Source organism: Centruroides vittatus, unplaced genomic scaffold, assembly GCF_030686945.1.
Source record: "Centruroides vittatus isolate TY-2023 unplaced genomic scaffold, ASM3068694v2 contig_1824, whole genome shotgun sequence".
NCBI classification, from domain to species: Eukaryota; Metazoa; Arthropoda; class Arachnida; order Scorpiones; family Buthidae; genus Centruroides; species Centruroides vittatus.
The window spans coordinates 2,295,191-2,315,147 of record NW_027121123.1 but is presented as its reverse complement, the minus strand read 5'-3'; the positions used below and the strand labels follow the sequence as shown (position 1 = coordinate 2,315,147).

Below are 19,957 nucleotides of genomic sequence, written 5' to 3'. Positions count from 1 at the left end.
GTCCAGCGACTGCAGGTAGAAAGAATCTTTGTACGTGCTTCCAACTCACAAGTGACTTCTGTCCAGAGTGGACATGTGTTGTTTACAAAATGGTGGCGAGAAGACTTTGTTGAATGCTACTATGAAAAATATGACAAGCATTAAAATGGTAAATTTGAAAAGGTAAATGTTATCACAAACTAGATACACAACAAATATAAAGAATCTTCATAGAATAATAAGTTAAAAAAAAGTTTTATTTTTAAAACATTACATTTATACAAAATCAAATTATTAAATTACGTAAAAGAGTATTAATTAAAGTACATATATACACAATTTATTTGTCATTCTGTTTTCATCTACAAAATCAGCCATTTTCTTCTTTGAAAGCATGAGCAGTGGAAGTGCCGATCAAACTTGCTTGGTAGCTGCTTCCTGCACGCGCGTGTAGAAGTGTCATCTGGTGGTGCTTGCTAAATGCAGTTACTCTAGATGCACACATTTGCTTCGATCAGTTTGTCCACTCCTCTTGGAAGCGCATTCATGCCCGCTGGATGCTGCCATGTAGGACGTAGCCTAAAAGTCCCTAATCTAACTTACAACTAGGACTAACCAAATTTAGACTGAAAAAGAAGACAGAAAAAAAGAATTAAAATATAAAGTTAAAGGCAGCTATATACTGCCATCCATGCCCCTGGAGTGAGTGCTCTCAAGAGCCCACTAAGGGGATATAAATGCAAGTAGATGACGGAATGCTGTACATGTGTGAATGAGTTGGTGCGGATTGCAAAGCCAGTTGTATTCTTCAAGAATAGCAGCTCTCATTAGACTATCCCTAACGTGATTGTACCTATTGCAGTAAAAAACTAAGTGAGGTGGTATTTGGTCCTCCGGAATACCACAATCGCATTGTGGATTGTCCCCAAGGTTAAATCTATGCAAGTATTGCTTAAAGTTGTCCTGTCCTGTAAGTAGCTGAGTGAGGGTGTAACTAGGGTAAAAGTGTCAAAAGAATCACAGTAATGTCAACCTTGGGGATGAAAGTGTAGGTGAGCCTACCAGTGGTGTCATGGTTCGAGCTGTCTTGTCAAAGAATGAAGATTTGCTTCTTGACATGACTGTTGACGTAGAGGTAGGAATGTAATTGAAAGTAATAGTGACTGAAGACTTTGCAGCTTGTTTGGCAAGACGGTCAGTGGTCTCATTGCCAAGAACCCCTGCATGACCCAGGACCCATTGGAAATCCATTCTAATGTTGTTGTCTAAATGCCTGAGAAAGTGGTGTATGAGATGGACTACTTTTAAGTGGCTATCTGACTTTGCAATCCTGTGTATAGCTACCCTACTCTCAGAATAAATGTGATAGTGTAAGTAGTGTCTTTTGTCCTTCCTTTGCCTAATGTGAATTAAACTCATAAATAGCTAAAGTTTCTGCCTGTGCTATTGAGCTGTGTGAACCTAGACAGAAGCATGCGTTGTGAAGCTTGCGACCTAAGTTGATAGTTGATAGATCCAGGCCACACCGAAAGGCATAGCCAGAGAAGGAAAGAAGGAAAGTAGGGGGAGAATAGGAGAAAGGGAGGGAGGAGAAGACGGAAGGAAAAGAGGAAGGATGAAGATTACAAGTGTGCCATTGCTGGGCAATAATTGCAAAACATAAGGACAATATATACAAAGGGTCCTGTGCATGGGGTAAGCACATAAATGGCGAAAGAATGTGCATGGATGGCGCACCAAAAAAATGCACAGAAGGTACCGAACCACATAGTATGGTTCAACAGCCAGACGGGGAAAGGAAGAAAGGCCTGTAGGGCCTCCCTACCAAAAGACAGAATGACACAGTCAATGAAGTTTATAAAGATAGAGTCCATTCAATGGTAAGTAGTCCTGTTGGAGAAGAACCTTGTCACAAAGTTTGCAAAGGCTTTGTAGTAATCTTTATTGCTGATGAGGAGGCTCGGGCTACAAGGCCAAGTATCATTGTTTTTTAGGATGGTGGATATGAGTTCCAGCCTTTCCTCCTCCATGCCCTTACAGTGGTAGAGATGCTCGGGGGTCTCATCCTCCAGTGGGCAGCTGCTACATTTCCCGTCACTCTTCTTTAAAAATCTAGCAAGGTAGTAGTGGAAGTTCCCGTGCCTGGTCATGAATTGTATCATGTAGAAGTTCGGGTTGAAGTGAGTTGGATTCAACCTGTCCACCCTGAGAATGAACTTGTGCGTCCACCTACCAGTGACAGAAGTGTCCCACTCCCTCTGCCATCTTCCTTTAACATAAAGCTTCAGGGTTCTGGAAACCCAGGAGACAGGAACAGAAGAGAAGGAGACATCAGTAAGCCTCGAAGGGGCTACCTTAGCAAGCTGGTCTGCCCGTTCATTCCCAGAACAACCAGAGTGGCCCTTCACCCAATAGAAGTTAATATCCTTTGAATGTTGCAACTTTTGAAGAAGCCCAAGGATGTCATTAATAATAGGGAGACAAGTGTTCATGTTTTTAATCTGGTGAAGGGTCACCCTGCCATCAGTGCAGATGTTGATGCTTCTACATTTGATGTGATTCTGGAGAGAATGAGTATACTTCAAAGCTTTCAGAATAGCAAGTGACTCTGCTTGATTGATGGAGCAGTTGTCATCTAATTTGTAGTAGGCTTGTTTAAAAATTTTCTCTTTGCTGTCCCAATAACAAAAGAACACCTGACTCCATTATCGGACTTAGAGCCGTCAGTAAAAATATTGAGGGAGGCAGGAATATGATCAGGGTGGAAGACAACCTTACCAGGAACATTAGTGGCAGGGTGTTGCAGATGGAACTTGAAATTCCTGTCCAAGCTGTTGTTGTCTATAGTGTTAGCCAGGTCTTTAATGTTAGGAGGGAGGGTGGTATGAGGATATATTATTTTAAGGTTGTAGGAGATTTCATCATCCCTATTAATGTTGAGAAGATAGAATTTCCAAATCTTCATTTCGACCAGTAGATCAATTGGAGGAAGCCCAGTGATGGTGAGAAGGGCATTCGTAGATGTAGTCCTGTACCCTTTGGCTATAGGTATGGCTGCCAGCCCCTGAACTGAGCAAAGTTTCCTCCAAATGTGGACCTTCTTAGCTGCTCCACCCCAGATCTCACACCCATAAGTGAGGGCTGGGACCATAGCTCCCATGAAAATGGTTTTAGAGGCCCAGGAGTCAAGCCCCCAAGTGTTCCTGGAAATAGACCTGAGGGAATACCCTGCCTTAGTGACCCTGTCACAAATCTCCTTAATATGCATGGTCCAGTTGAGTTTGTTGTCTATGTTGATGCCAAGGTAATAAATGCAGTCATTGATCTTAATCCTGTTCCCATCAGTGGTCAAAGACAGTTTTCTGGCCAGGGGATTAGACCTGGGAAAAAGAATGCCAGTGCACTTTTTGGCATTTAACACTAACTTGTTCTCATTGGCCCAGATAGTGATGTGCAGTAGGACGTTGTTCATTTCTCTTTGGAGAAGCATTTGGTTGGCATGAGACAACAAGATGACTGTGTCATCAGCGTAGGCCTGAGTAAGTGGGTCTAGGGAGGTAGGGGCATGCCTAACCATATCAAAAATGCTGTTATGCAGTATGTTCCAGAGGAAGGGCCCAGCCTTTGACCCCTGGGGACACCCTCTGTTAATCTCCTGGCTATGCATAACCTGCCCATTGTAGATACTGCTGGCTTGCCTCTCAGACAAATAGCTGCTAAGAAGATTATACACATTTTTGGGCAGCCAGAATCGAGAAGGCAATTCCGAATTCCTGGCCACCAGGCATGATCAAAAGCACCCTTAAAGTCCAGGGAGACCATAAAGGTGTGCCAATTAGTTTTCTTGGCTTTCTTAATATATGCCACAAGATTGGCAAGGGCATGGATTGTGCTCTTACTCTTCCTAAATCCATACTGATGGTGATTTATCAGCCCTTTGTGTTCATAGTGGTAGGTGACCCGGTTAGTTTGAAGGGCATCCAAAATTTTCCCAATGACTGGGAGGAGAGAGATTGGCCTGAGACTGTTGGGCAAGGTGAAATGATCTTGAGGGGATTTTTGGATGAGCTTGATAGACGCCTTCTTCCAATCCTTGGGGAAGTATCCCAACTCCACCCTGGAGTTGGGATACTTCCCCAAGGATTGGAAGAAGGCATCTATTTGTTAAAAAGGGTGGAGAAGGTGGTGGGAATAGCCCTGAAGGCATGCTTAGCCATCAGACCCGTAATATGATCCTGGCCCGGGGCCTTCCTGGGATTGATCCGATCAAATTCTTTGACAATCTCCTCCATGGTGAAAGAAGGGTCATCAGTGGTGTTACTGTCCCAGAGGGAGTTCTCCCTAGCTCCCTTGTGGTATGGAGTGTCCAGATATGGATCATCTGTGGGGAAGAGGCTGATGTAGATTGTCCTGAGCGTGTCAAAGATGGATTCTGGTGGTCTGTTGCTGGACTGTAGGGTAGGAGGGAGGTTGAGGGTTCTTGCCTTCTTGGCCGCGATGTAATGTGCAGCTGACCAGGGATCCTTACTTGCTTCTGTGCAGAACTTCCTCCAAGATTCTGTCCTAGCCTGGTTTATAGCCTTTTTGTACGTCTTGAGAGTATTGATATAGTCTTGACGAAGGATTTCTCGTCTTGCATAGTCAGTCTCACGCCTGAACTTCCGCCTGGCGACCCTTGTATCTTTTCTCTTGTGGTTTAGGTCCCAATTCCACCAGGAAGTATCCTTTTTTAATACTCTGACGGTATCGCGGCCTAAGTTGGAGTAAACTACAAAAGCGGCATCCACACTGTCATCCATCTTGGAACAGTCAGTGTAAATCCTAAACATAGGATGATCATCTGGATCTTCAAAGTAAACGTCAGGGGCAAGCTGATGGGAGGGGTGTTAATAGTAAGTCAGAAGTATTTTTGTTGATGCTGAATTTTTTGATATATTTACAAACATTTTTAAAAGAAAAGTTTGTTTTAATAAAATGTTAATTATTTCACAATTTATTCTTCAAAATAATTATTAATTTTGGATTTTTTTTTATTACTTCATACAAAAATATGTAAATTTATTGGTAGTTATTTTTTCACTATTTTTAAACAATAAAAATTTTTTATTAAATTCTTTTCACTAATACATACAGTAGAATATACTTATTGTAATCACAGTATCATCCAAGAGTTTGAGTATGAAGCAGGTTGTTGCTAGAGGAGTTGGAGAAGATCCACTTTTACTGACTTACTTTTTTTTTGTATAATGTACTTCATATTAAGGTCCTAATAGAAGCAAACCTTCAATCTTGCATTCTAGGAGCCTCCTGTAATGCAAGATCTTATTTTAATGATGATTCTACTACTTCATGATCTTTCTTTTCATTTCACTAATTACTGTTGATTTTTCTTTTCAGAAATTTATATTTGAATACATTGTGTTAGTTAATTCTAAATTTTCATTGTCAAAAGACTCATGCAAAATAGCTAAAGACGACTCTGGTTAAATCTACTGTTTTTGAATACTTTACTATAAATCACAGACAGAAAACATTGCTTTGATGTGTAGTTGATAATATAGTGGTGATAATGAAAGACACTGAAAAAAGAAAAGTACTTTGTTTTGATGACAATGTCATTTAAAAAATGCTTTAAAAATTAGCCTGATGATTCAGTTGGTAGTGATGAAATGACAGTTTGGATTAATGTAATCAAAATATACTTTAAATTACTATTTAGAGGAAGGTGTTGGACCTTCTAAAATTCTATGAGTCTGAGTCAGGGGCTTAGTCTACTGATTCACAATCCTGATATCATCAATCATCTAATGTTATCAGAACTAGCACATCTTAAAACAAATTAAAACACACTTACAGTAATCAGAATTTCTGTTACCATCATTGTTGTCATGTAGGCAATTTTTTTAAGCTGTTTTATTGCACTATCAGCCTCAATAAGCAAACAAGAAATACACGGTCATTGTTAGTTATCATTATCATTTAACTAGGTGTTTAAATACAATTGTTTTAATCATTGTTTGTTCACAATATAGTAACTTAAACTGCTGGCATTTAATACTTAATTATATGTTAACTATTGTTAAAAGTTGTCTACTGTTTTTTGCAATAGGCTACAACAATGGATGAATTATTTTTAATGAAGATCTACCACTAATAATAAATATCAAGTTATACATTTTTTAATTGTTTTAATTACATACTCTCTTAATAAATCACAGTCAATAAGACTACAATTACTGTAGATTCTGGTTTTATTTAGTTACTCTGCTTAATGTTATCAGTATAGGCAAGTTTCCAAATGATTACAATTAGTGGATTCTATTGTATTAAGTTTTGTTTCAAATTACTTTAATCAAAATATATGAAATAATAATCTATAAATCTATCATTGTTACAATTTTTTTTTTGTTGAACATTCTTATATAGTGAAATATTTTTAAATTTAATTGTTGAAAATAAAATTTTTGACCAGATGGAAAAGAATGTAGTTTAAGTGTAGCAAAAAAAAATCTACATAGTATAATAATTACTACTAAATTCTAAATTAGAAAAAAAAAATGTTTATATAATATAAATTATTTTGTTTAACTAATTTAAATGAAAATTTTTACCTCAGTATTAGAAAGCATAAGACACATGTCGACATCACTGGTTGTAGTGCCAAAACCATTCATTGAAGAACCAACAATGTAAATACTGCATTCAACTGAAACAATAAAAAGGAAAAAAACTTTTATCCTGAAAAACAACAATAATTAGGCAATTAAAATAAAGAATAGATCCTTGAATATTAATACTTCTGCAATGTTTTAAAATTTGTTATAATTATTTAAATATATTTTAATCATTTTGCAATATTACTACTCAGACACCTTATACCTCTGAGAAATCAATCAATACTTTATTAATATACACGTATATACATCATGTAGTTTAGTACAGTATTAGTTAGTATTAACAATAGAGAACAGATTTCTCTGTTTAGGGGGGAACTTTACAAATTACTTAAGAGAAATACAACTAAAAATAGTAAACTTAAATTCAGAAAATATAAACTACAAATTAATTCTTATTTTGTTTGAACATCAATTATGTTTACAGATGTAGTGAGTCTTCTACTTTCCCGCGACAAAAGATGATTGTACAAACATTAATTTTGATTTGACAAGTAGTAACATTCTGAAAGTTTTACAAAATAATTATAAATTTTATATAGATCCGATTTAAATTCCAGTTTTGAATTAGTTTGACATATTTGGTTTATATTATAGTAATTACGTAATTTTAGAAGATCTTTACAGCTTTGAATTAAGTGGAGTAGTGAAAATTCTTTAGATTTGCATAAAGGACAACAGTTTCTTGTTAGGTCGATATATTTATTATTAATAAACACAGTATTTATTTAAACGGAGTTGAATTATTAGATGTTTCACGTTAAGATTTATTGGTTAAAACATATAAAGTTGTAAGGATGGAATTTGCAATAATTTAATATACCATGAGTGATAACTGCTTTGATATAGTGAATCTTGATCTCTTTTTATTGCTTGTGAAATTGCAGATTCTATCAAGAGAGAGTAGCCAATTTTCCAATCATTGATATTATCATTGAACAATAGTATTGATGTACCAAAACTATTTAAAATATAATTTAGTTTGTATTGCCATAATTGTTTGAATTTATGATCTTTACTATGAATAATATTTTGATGGTGAAGATATGTTATTGTACTATCGTTTTTAAATTTAATTCTGTAATAAAATTTAATTATACATTTTAAAACAAAAGGGAAAAAACCAAATTCTATTTACTTCGTGTCTCACAGAGTAACCTGGAACTGTTCTCTCCAATTGAAATAGTTTCCGTAAATAATAAACATGAAGAATTTCTAATTTATATATATAGTCTAAACTCCATATTGGGCTTGCATAATATATTATTGGAACAATTGTTGAATTAAATAGCTTAATGTGAATTTTCAAGTTAGTAGTTTTTAACCTAGAACATAGAAATATCAAATTATCAATAGCTTGTTTTGCTTTTATTTTTATTTTATTAAAATGTGCCTTAAAAGATAAATTCCACTCAAACCTGACTCCTAAATAGTCTATTTCATTAACCGTTTGTAGAAGGATATTTTCATGGTATATTTTAGTATTATTTTCAGATATCTTACAGTTGTTACGAAATATAATTATTTTCGTTTTGGAAGGATTTATTGTTAAATATAATGATTGTAGAAATTTATTAAGTTGATTTATTTTCCTTTGTAGTGTAATTTTTGTTGGAGCCAGGAGCACAAGGTCGTCCGCAAAAAGAATACAATGATAAGTTCTATTTCCTATTGTAATTCCATCTATACCTCTGAGAAATTATTAATTTAATATTGCCAAGAGTTAATTTAATATTTCTCAGTTATAAGGTGTCTGAGTAGTAATATTTTAAAACTCTGAGCATTTATTCAAGCATTTCATAATATTTGAAAATCAAAAATTATATATATATATATATATATATATATATATATATATATATATAACATTTATTTATTAAAAAACATATTAAGAATTAAAAAAATAATAAGATTTAAAAAATAAAATCCACCTTACTGAAAATTTGGTAAATTTAATTTTAAATTTAGTAGAAATAACTTAATAAAAAAAAGCAGTTTTCAATTTTAACTAGATATAAAAACACTCTATTCAAAAATATAAACAGTTATTTACTTAATTTACAAATTTCCTAATAAAATGAAAACACTAACATGTTTTTTTATTACTGAGTTTTCTAGTAAATATTTAATTTTTTGTATTTATTAATTACATTTAAAGATATGCATGAATAGATGCTACATTATGAAATCAAACTTATCAATGAATTGATGTTCAAGTTTTTTTTTATTATGTAATTATTTCTGTGTAAATATAACCACAAAATAATGTTTTAGAGAATAAAACACAGTGTCATTTAGTTTCCGAGATCTTTGATTATGGTATGTGAAAGATGAATATGTTACTGTGAAAGACCAATATCTGGCAAATGTTAGCAGCAGTGATTACAGTGCTGCTTTTTGAAGCTAATTGAAGAGAAGGATGCCATGACAGTTTCAGTGGGTTTATAGCAAAGCGTACCGTAAGAAATAATCATGCCACATTTTTGTGCCGCTATCAATTGTACCAACAGTTACAAGAAAGGTTTGGAAATTTCATTTTACAAGTAAGTTATAACTATTAATTTTGCTCACACTATATGTCTAATAAAAAGTTTAAAGATTAATTTAATAAAAGTAAACGAAAAGTGTCGAACTTACTTCAAAACGCTGTCTAATTTATAAAAATTTAAATAATTATAAAATGTTTTGGATAGAAACATTATAGATATCAAATTATGAAGTTTAGATTGGTTAATACCAATGATAAGTAGGTCTAAATCGGATTCCATTCTTGTGATAGTGAAGTTTATAACAAAACTTTTTCGTCAGATTTCCGCTCACTGATGAATCCCTTCTTAAGAAATGGCTTAACTAACATCTAAAGACCCTATTTCAGAAGCCTGTAAAGAAAAAATTGCAAAGATAGAATATGAAATATCAGTCTCTCATGATCACATATTGTTTGCCATCGCCAAAGAAGGTGCATGAAATGTTAATTTTAACAAAACGGAAATGTGAACAGCTACAAAAGAAACTTAAATACAGGTACTCCTCACTTTACAACTGAGTTACGTTCCGATGACTACATTGTTAAGCGAACTGTTCGATAAGCGAGGAGCTTGCACCGGGAATATAGAATCGTTGTAAAATTATACAAATTTTGCAACGAACTTCAAATTTATTCATAACAAAGACTACAATAGTACTATAAGACAATTATAGTATGCGCAAGCCTATTATAGTACGCTTAGTGCGCATGTCACCATTCGTCACTGATCGACACTCAAGCTGAGAAAGGGGATTCCCCAAATTGCAGGTCGAAACTTGATTCGTCATAAGTGCGAGTGGTCGTTAAGCAGATAGGTTGTAAAGTGAGGCGTACCTGTATAGCAGACAGTCTAATAAAAGAAATTCAAATAAGATTGTCAATTCAAAAAACATTATTCAAAGGCTCAGAGAAATGCTTTCTAAATCTGATGCTATAATGATAGAAAGTAACTTTAATGGACTGCTTTGTCATCTATTAAAACATCACTTCTTGGTAATGAAGGCAATGAATATCCAGAAGTTAAAAAAGTTTCCTTTAAATTCTAGTAAGACATATGAGTATCTAAGACAGTTTAATAAACTACCTACTACTAGTTCTCTACAGAAATAGTCTTCTTATATTGATGGTAGTCCTGGCTTTACTGAACAGTCTAATTGGTCTGATAATTGATTTAAAAAATATAGAACAAATAGCAAATCACTATGTTTGGAGTGAAAAGCCATTATTAAATTATCTTCTAACAAAAAAACTCAGTCAAGATCACGTTGAGTTATTTTTTTTCTGCAATAAGAAATAGAAGTCGTAATAACAATCCCACGGCATTGCAGTTTAGATCAGCATATAGGAAGTGTTAGCTAGAGTTTTTCCATCTCCAAAAGCTAATAGTCAATTAAACTGTACAGATATCCTTCCATTTAGCATTTCTAATCAAAAATATATAGAAAAGCAAGATTTACATAATATTAAAGATACAATAAATAATCTGCAAAATATTTTAAAATGTGATCATTCTTATATTCTTAATATTTATAAAAGATCAAGGTGGTCTATATATTCCTTCAGATGATGTCATAAAAATATTAAGATTAGAGATGCACAAGACAAATTTTTACAAAAATGATTATATTTAAAGGACAGTGATACATAATCATTTTTTAAAATATGATATACAGTATGTGTAATATATTTTGCATTGCACTGTAAAATTTTATGCTTAATATGTAATGTAGATGTGTATATTATAATAATTTTATTAAATAATAAAAATTAATGTTAACTTTTTATTTGTAAAGTTTTTCTAAAAATCCAGAAAATTTTGCTAAAAAAGAATTGTAATTTTATGAAAAATAATATAATAGAATTATGATAAATTTTACACAATATATTTTGATAGATTGTATATGTCAGACATGGGCAAATGTGGCTCTGATAGCCGCATGAAGCTCTTTTTGAGTTACATGCGGCTCTTGCTGAAAGTGTTAATTTCTGTTTTTTATTATTATTTATACAATTTTATTTTTATAATTTTGTGAAAATATGTTTATTAAAAAAATTCAATATTTATTTTATATTATATAATAAACTCGCGCGCCTTACCATACTATCCACCACAACAGTACAGAACTGTGGCTTCCATGCATTTTGCAAAACCTACATTTCGGCTCCCACTGAACTCTTGCTTGCCCACCCCTGGTATATGTAAAAAAACAACTTCATTAATTTATCTAAATTGCAAAATATCTTCAGTTATCATTAACTTAAATTTAGTCAATAGATGGAGTCCATTTCAACTGTTGTGGCTACTGCACTTCAATTTGCCTCAGCTCTAGTAACCAGTTTAGCACTCTATGTTATTCTACCTCGTTGGTTGAGGTTCTCCGATGAATGTCCGCATTCATATAGTCATTTTGTGTATGTACGAAGTATTTGCTAAATATCATTATTTCTCACTTACACTGGCAAATGTCAACATTCAGCATGCACTGATGGTGAATGTTGAATAAAAATATTTTTATTACGTTAAGACAAAAATACAACTTTCTAATATATGATGTTTGTCAAAGTAGGAGAAAGCTTAAGCACCAGCACATGTAAATAAACTGTTGAACCTAAAACAAACAGTACATTCTTAATCAAAAAAGAAAAATAATACCAATAATAAACTTACAAATATATTATGTGATTAACATTATACGATCTTATTTATTGCAACAATGTGAACTGTTATGACAGTTTAAATTGCACAAGAGTCCCTTGCTTTTACAACTGCATTTAGTCGTGGAACACTTCTTTTTGCAATTGCAGTGTGTATAGCTTTGCCCTCAACTTTTTGAATTAGCTGCAGCTGCTTCTCTCAGTGACATTTCTTGAGAAGAAATCTCATCTATGGAAAGTAACTTTTCTTTACAAATTATAAACTGATTGCGGGTATAAAGCTGCTTGAAGGTACGTTTTTTGTTTGCTAATTTATAAACATCGGCGTCTTCTATTTGAACAACAACTGCCAACACATTTCGGGCATCTGTATGGCCACTGTCAACATCTGGGACTTTTATTCTTACAGTATCACCAATTTGAGCAGGAGGAAATTCTCTGAGGTTCATAACATTTTTGTTGTTTGCAGTAGAAGATTGTCTTTTGTGGCCGCTTTTTTTATAGAAATAAATTTGTGTTGTTCAGTTAGGGCTTGATATGAAGACATGATGGGTTGCAGCTCCTGTTCAATATTTTCCTTTGGAATATGGTATTCATTATGGCCACCGCTCAAATTTTCTTCAAAAGTATTCACAATTTCTTTGAGCCGTTCTTCGGTTTCAATATTTGCAATTTGTTTGCTAGGCAAAGAAGACGATGCTATGCCTTTTTTTGGTTTAATGACAAACACTGCTTTATAAGGACTTTGGTGTATTTCTTCGTGATAGATAGTGTTCTTGGCAAACTGAACAAAGGGCAAACTGTCTGATCATTTATTTGTATCGTTATTGTTCATTCATGCAGTTAACATTCTGTATATCTAAGCTTACCATATTTTTCTCTCAAACTGGAACAATTTTGAGAAAATACAACAGAAAATTAAGCCTACTAGGATAAGTACCTATGATTGAAAAGACTAAATAAAGTAGTTGTTAACAAAAACAACAAGTTAAAAGCAATTTTTAATAACTGAACTAAACATATATTATTATTAAAAAGTTGTTATTATTTATCACTAGTATGAAGTTAGATATGACATGCACAGCAATAACGTGGCCAGTGTAAGTTTCAGTGTTGCCAACTCTAATTGAAACAAAATATCTAAAAAAATGAAATAAAAATATCTGGATCTCATAGCCTACATGCTATTATAAATTCTGTGAAAAAATAAAACATCTAAATTCATTAGGCCATGCGCTATAAATTTTGGGGAAAACACCCAGACAACATTAAAAGTATTTAGCTCTAGATACGAAATACTTAGATTGGCAACAGTGGGTGTAATTGCCAAATTGCTATTTTACTTGAGGCTGCACTATTTTTACTTCTTGTATATTCGGCACTTTTAAAATTTTACCAAATAACCGGGACAAAATGACAAACTGGCCAGGATGCTGGGACAACATTCTCAAACCGGGACAATCCCAGTCAAAATTGGACATCTGGTAAGCCTATGTATATCCTGATTGGCCCTTTCAACTGAGTCTTGTGTCTGACTATGACGAGGCTTTCCATAAACTATCATAACATCTTTCCACATAGTGCATAGTTCAGATATGACTTGATCACAGAATTCTCTACCATTATCTGATTGCAATATAGCTGGGGCATCAAATGTTAAAAATATTTGAAGAAGGTGATACGCTACTTCTTCAGCTGTCTTAGTTTTCAAAGGTTGTAGCTGGACAAATTTTGTTAAATGATCTTGGTACACCATTATGAACTTATATTCGCCATCCCTGTGTGACTGCAACTCTATCAGATCGACTTGACATCCTGAGTTTAACTCTGAACTGACCATTGGTTTCACAACAATACCTTTTTTAGGTGCACTATGTTTCATTTGACATTGTTTACATAAATTTAAATACAACACTACAATTTCATATGTAATATTTTTGTATTTTACTTTCAATTCTTTAAGCATGTGTGTTCTTCCTCCATAGCCTGTTCTGGTGTGAGTTTCAGATAGTATACTGAACAAGTCATCAATTGGTAACATAATACTGTATATTCGTTTCTCCTGGTTTTAATGGTACAATTAATTTCTCTTCATTAATTTTTAAAACATCAAAATATTTTAATCATCTGTAATCCAAAAGGTGTGCTGCACTTAGTTTTAGCAGAAATCACTTCAGAAAGTATTTTAGAGTACTTTTCTTGAGAAAAATAAAAACAAATTGTCTTCTTGTTTTCTTGCAATTAATGCACGTAACTTTTCAAAAAAGTTTATGGTTCACTGCAGTATCTATTCAATATAAATTAGGGTATCGGATAAAAAAAATTAAAATTTAAGAAAAAGTTGTACACACCAGCAAACCTTGCATAAGACTGACAAACAGCAGTGTTCCAGAGTATAAAAATAGATGCCATGTGATTTCAATCGTGGCAGAACAAAGGATTTGGTGACAGACTCACCTCTCTGTCAACATCAGTTTCTCGGCTTGTCATTTCGACCTCCACCAAAGCTTATCTGTACTTGTCAACATACACTGGCGATTATTCGAATGTATAATAATATAACCAAATATTCAGTCTTTCGCAGACATATTTTGTATGTATTGACTTTCACTGGAGAATATTGACATTCTCTAATTTTGGTCTTTCACAGTAACAAATACATTGTACCTTCATCCACTCATCTTGAATTGATCATCTTTAAATATAACTAATGTCCTCATAATTTCTCTGCCTATTTACCTATATTGGATAGTTTGCTATTTTTACAATTTTTTAAACAGCATATTATGATAATTCATAAATCTAAAATTAGTTCCTTCTGTCATATAAATTATTATTATAATCTAAAATAGGACGTGGAAGAAAAATGTGAATAAATCTTGATATAAAATAACAAAATTGATTCACATCCTCAATCAAGTGCAAAAACATTTTCTGAAATTTAGCTACCCCTCTAATAAATCTAGTTTGTCAAACTTTTTATGTAAGTTTATTTATAATATACACTCATTGCCATAAAAATTAGCACACCAAGGAGGAGTCATGAAACTTAGCATGCAGATAAGTCTCAAGCGGATATTGAAACAATTAAAGTTATAGCATGATGGCACATTGCGTAATGCCATAAGAGGTCAATAAATTGTCCCCATATAAAGAAAAGCACGCAAAGGCATCCTATCTGTAGTTTACCTGTTGAAGAGAGATGCTGTATCACTGCTTTGTTGCAATTGAAGACCATATGAACAACTAACCAATTTTAAGGGGGAAGGATAATCAGGTTGAGAGAAGCCAGATAGTCATCTAACCAAATAGTCCACTACCTAAGCTGTTCTAACAACACAGAGCTGTTGGAACCAGTGGACTAGAGTTTGCACACATTGCTCCCAGGCTCAGGATGTTCTTGGCAGACCACTAACCGAGAGGACTGTCTGATCCTCCAACAAGCATGAACACAGTTGACTATCATTGTCTGCCATTTGGACACAAGTGGCATCATCATTACAATCCCCCATGTTTGTCCATACCATTTTGAGGCACCTGGGAAAGGAACATTTGGTATTGCAGCAGCCATTGACATCACCCACTGTTGCCTCTGTTTGGAGTAGTGTCACTAATGATGGGACTGGGCCACAACGGAATGAAACAAGTTGTCTACAGTGACAAATCCAGATTCAGGCTGGGCACTGACAATGGCCATGTCATGTCTGGAGACCACATAATGAATGACTCAATCCTGTCTACACTTTGGAGTGGCACACTGCCCCCACAGCTGGTGTGATGTCTGCGGTGCCATCATATACAACAGCCAATCACCTCCAGTAGTGATCTAAGGAAACATCACAGCCCAGTGGTATGTTAGTGACATCCTGCAGCCACATGCATTGCTTCTCGTGGCAGGGCTTCTAAGAGCTGTTTTTTCAACAGGACAATGCTCAATCACACAGCAAAGGTGTCATAGGATTGTCTCTGTCACATTGTCACACTTCCCTGGCCTGCCCAGTCTCGATTTGTCATCAATTAAACAAGTCTGGAGTCACCTGGGATGCGAAGTTAGACAGCCTAGGAGTATGGCCAAACTAGAGGATCACTTGCAGCAACTATGGACTGAGATGCCGCAGGACACTATACGACACCTGTATGCTTCTTTGCCTGCCTGTATCACACAGTGTATTCGTATTAGAAGTGGCCCAACAGGATACTAGAACCTTGTTTCATTTGTAGTTTTTCCTGCAATAATTGATCTTTTTGCTTTCGTTTCATAATCACTTACTTATATCACCATTACACTCACCCATGTACAATTTCATTTGATTCTGACAATGCCTTCTTGGTGCACTAATTTTTATGGCAATGAGTGTATTATTTAAAAACATAAATTTTTAAATTTCTAAATTACTGTTGCTTTCATGCTTCTAATTTTTTTTTTTTTTAATATTCCATGACAGAAAAAACAAATATAAACTAAGAACAAATAAATTGTATTGAACAACTAAGAACAATTATATACTTACAATTAAAAGCACAATTAAGAATATTATGTACTGCTGTTCTGAGTCTTATTTTCCGTTCATATATATCTCTCTAGTTTGTTTATTTTCTAGATAATGCGTCCAGATTTGTTGTGATAACTAGAAGTTTAAAAAGTTTTAATAAAATTAAATTCAACTATTTAGAAGTTTTTTTTCTTCTTTTACCTTTCTTACCTTATCCCAATGAATACTTCCTGAAGAGTTTTGTGTGGAAAATACTGAATTGTCACTTTGTTTCTTTTGTCTTTTGAAATTTTGTTTATTTGAAGAAGATTGAGTATGTTTAGGTGAATGTTTTGGATTGAGTTGTCGCCTGAAAGTTAATTAACATTTCTAAAAAAATTTATTTTACTTATAGCAAAAGAATAAAATACTCATCAGTTTAATATATTATTTAAACAAATAAAATTAAAAATAAGCAATTAAACTAATTATAACTAATTAATATATCAAATTATAATTATTTTAGATATATATATATCTAAAATAATTAAATACATTAATTAGTTAAAATTAAAAACAACAAGCAATTAAAATAATTAGACGTGTTTAAATATTATAATTGTGTGTGTTTGTATATGTACACGCACACACACACACTTATTTAATAAATATTTAAAAAAATAATTTTTATTTATTATTTTTTAATAATTTTTAATATATTTTCCATTCTAAATTTAGTTAATAAATATAAACAATATTAATATAAACTATCTTAAGTTTCATTAATTAAACATTGTTTGCAAAAAAAAATTAAATTTTTATTTGATCTTAATTTTCTGTAAAATCAAATTTCACCTCAAATAATATAGCCAGATTCTTATCAGATTTCAATATGGCTAATGTGAGATCAGGGGGCTGTGAGATTCCACTCACTATAATCAGGATGATTAAGATTTTTATGTTAAGACGACAGAGATCACAAGATCTGAGTATGTCAGGAGCCTGATACCAGTAAGAATTATTGTGTGTCCCAATTTGCATTTAAAATGAACTATTTCTAATTAGTCTGATTTTAATCTGAGTGGCAAGTGAAAATGTAGGAGGGTGTCTCGGACCAACAATGGAGCTAGACACAAATGTAGTACAATAATAATAAAACCATTTATTTAAATTATAAACTATATATATGGTATAATACATGAACAACAATAATAAGAATCAAAATAAACAAAGTTTCCATTCAACAATTTAATATTCCTTTAACTCTATCTTAAGAGAGCTTTCTGGAGGTTACAGTCAAATGCAATACCTCATTTCTTTCCTTTATTCTCTTCTGAGTTGTTGACAAGGCTGGCTGTGTTTTCCTGCATTTGGCAGAAAACTCCTTTTCATTCAGAGACAACTTTCTAGAGAGTTACGTTTCCAATTCCAGCTCTCTGATGTTGGTGTGAACCCTATTTATAGGATATTCATCTAACCAATCATCTGGGGCTACTCAAATCATCTGAGGAGAGAAGCAACAAGGAACTTCCTTGTGGAGTTGATATCAAAATAAGCATCTCACCTCAGGAACTTCCTTTAAAATCAAAAAAGGTTCATCTGACTAAAACAAATCTTTCCTGTTTGTCAAATTTTATAATTTTCTATTCAACCTAAAATATTGGCCCCTAGGTTTTCACACTAATTAATTAATTGGACTTTTTGTTATGAAAATGGTGCATGTTTGTGTTGAGATATTTTAGGGTTTGCATTTCAAATAGATTCAATACCGGTAAAGTCTACTAAATTTACCCATGTTTCTATGAATTTAAATATATGCAAATTCATTATACAAATGATTTTTATGAGCATCAAATAAACCAAATATTTTTTTTTTGTGCCATAAATGGACTTATATACCATTCTCATAATTCTTAAGTTATTTACATTACACTTGAATATTTTAGTCTGATTTTGTTTATAAGTAATAACAAAACAAAAAACTATTATTTAATCTTAAGTATAGAAGAACAATTATCTGAGATAATGTGGACTAATGCTAACTCAGATAACTGAAAAGTGATAAGACCAGATAGCTGTGGCATTTTTTATATTCATAATTTGTCATCAAATTATGAATATAAAAAATTTAAGTAATATTGTTTTTAAAGCTGCTTTTTATACCTTAGTGAACATAATCTATTATAAGAGAAATTTTATTTAAACTTACATCTCGAAAGACACATCCAATCTTATAATACAGGATAGACCACTTAGTGTACTTAATGCATTTCACAAAATTACTATACTAATTGACTCTTTACTAATTAGAAAATATATTTAATAAGAAAAATAATTCATTTCAAAAGGAATTTTTTCACTTAACAGATTATTTGAATTTTAACTAGTTGTAATTGCAAAAATTGCATTTGCTGATACTTTATTCGGATCATCATTCAAAATATATCAGAACTTCTTCTGAACTTGAAAAAACTGTGGCCATCTTGACAATTCTTCTCAAGTTTAAATCAGCACTGTTTATTATAATAATTTTTCTTTGACGTTTTTAATCACTAAATAGATATTTATGCACCTGCACAAATTTCTTAGCTTTATATCCTTTCTAGAATAGTACAATTTATTAAAATAAATTTGATACTGTACGTTAACTGTATATATAATATAAAATTATCTGATCCACTTTTATTGTCAGAACGAAGTGACAACTAATACTTGACTTCATGCATTCCTTGTCAACATTATAACTCATTCTAGAGTTGTCCTAGAAAATTTAATCAAGATCAGACAACTCATCATCACTCAAGGAGAAACTGATTAAAATTTCAACTCTCAAAAATGATCCATTTTTGTAGAACTGGAGATAGGGGTCAAAATGAAGATTGCATTTTTCTTCAGTATGGATCATTTTTGAGATTTGAAATTTTCAATCAGTTCATCCTTGAGTGATGATGAGTCATCCTAGAAAATTTAATCAAGATCGGACATCTCATTCTAGAGTTATAATATTGACAAGGAATGCATGAAGTCAAATGTTAGTCGCTTCCTGCACGCATGCATTAAAACAGTAATTTTGAAAGGTAAATGTTATCACTAACTAGAAACACAACAAATATAAAGAATCTTTATATATATATATATATAAAATCGAGACGAGTTGATAATAATAATAATAATCAGTGCAGAGCCCAAACGGTTAGGAGTTGAAAGTTGAAATTTGGTACACAGTTAGGATATGTCACGAGAATGCTCACTAAGAAGGGATTCTTTGAAATTCCTCTTCATGGGGGGAACAGGATTAAAGCTTCTATATACATTATCGAGACGTGTCCAAACAGTTAGGAGTTGAAAGTAGAAATTTGGTACACAGGGTACCGAATTTAAGCAATTGTGTTACACCAAAGTGTTAAGTAACAATGGAGAACAGCAATGTGCAAGATTTAATATAATATAATAAAGGGACAACACCAGAGTGAAAATAAATTAGAATCAACAACTGTAGTGCCTTTGACCGGAGTGCTGCTTCTCTCTTTCTCTGAAAATCGCAAATAGGAAGACAAAGGAGAGAATGAATCGTAAAGTCATCAATATTGATCACTGCTGCTCCATGTTTTAAAAAGAAAATTTTTTTTTCTTTTTAAAACATTATATAC

The 19,957-nt window shown here is 32.9% G+C and overlaps 1 protein-coding gene across 1 annotated transcript in view; it reads right to left on the bottom strand.

The window, feature by feature from the left end:
* LOC136969888 (poly(A) RNA polymerase GLD2-like) overlaps positions 1 to 19,957 on the bottom strand; it is a 47,074-nt gene that overhangs the window by 23,422 nt on the left and 3,695 nt on the right. Inside the window, 4 exon segments of the mRNA XM_067264196.1 lie at positions 6,591 to 6,685; positions 16,347 to 16,416; positions 16,419 to 16,463; positions 16,539 to 16,677. Coding sequence (XP_067120297.1) covers positions 6,591 to 6,685; positions 16,347 to 16,416; positions 16,419 to 16,463; positions 16,539 to 16,677 — 349 coding nt within the window.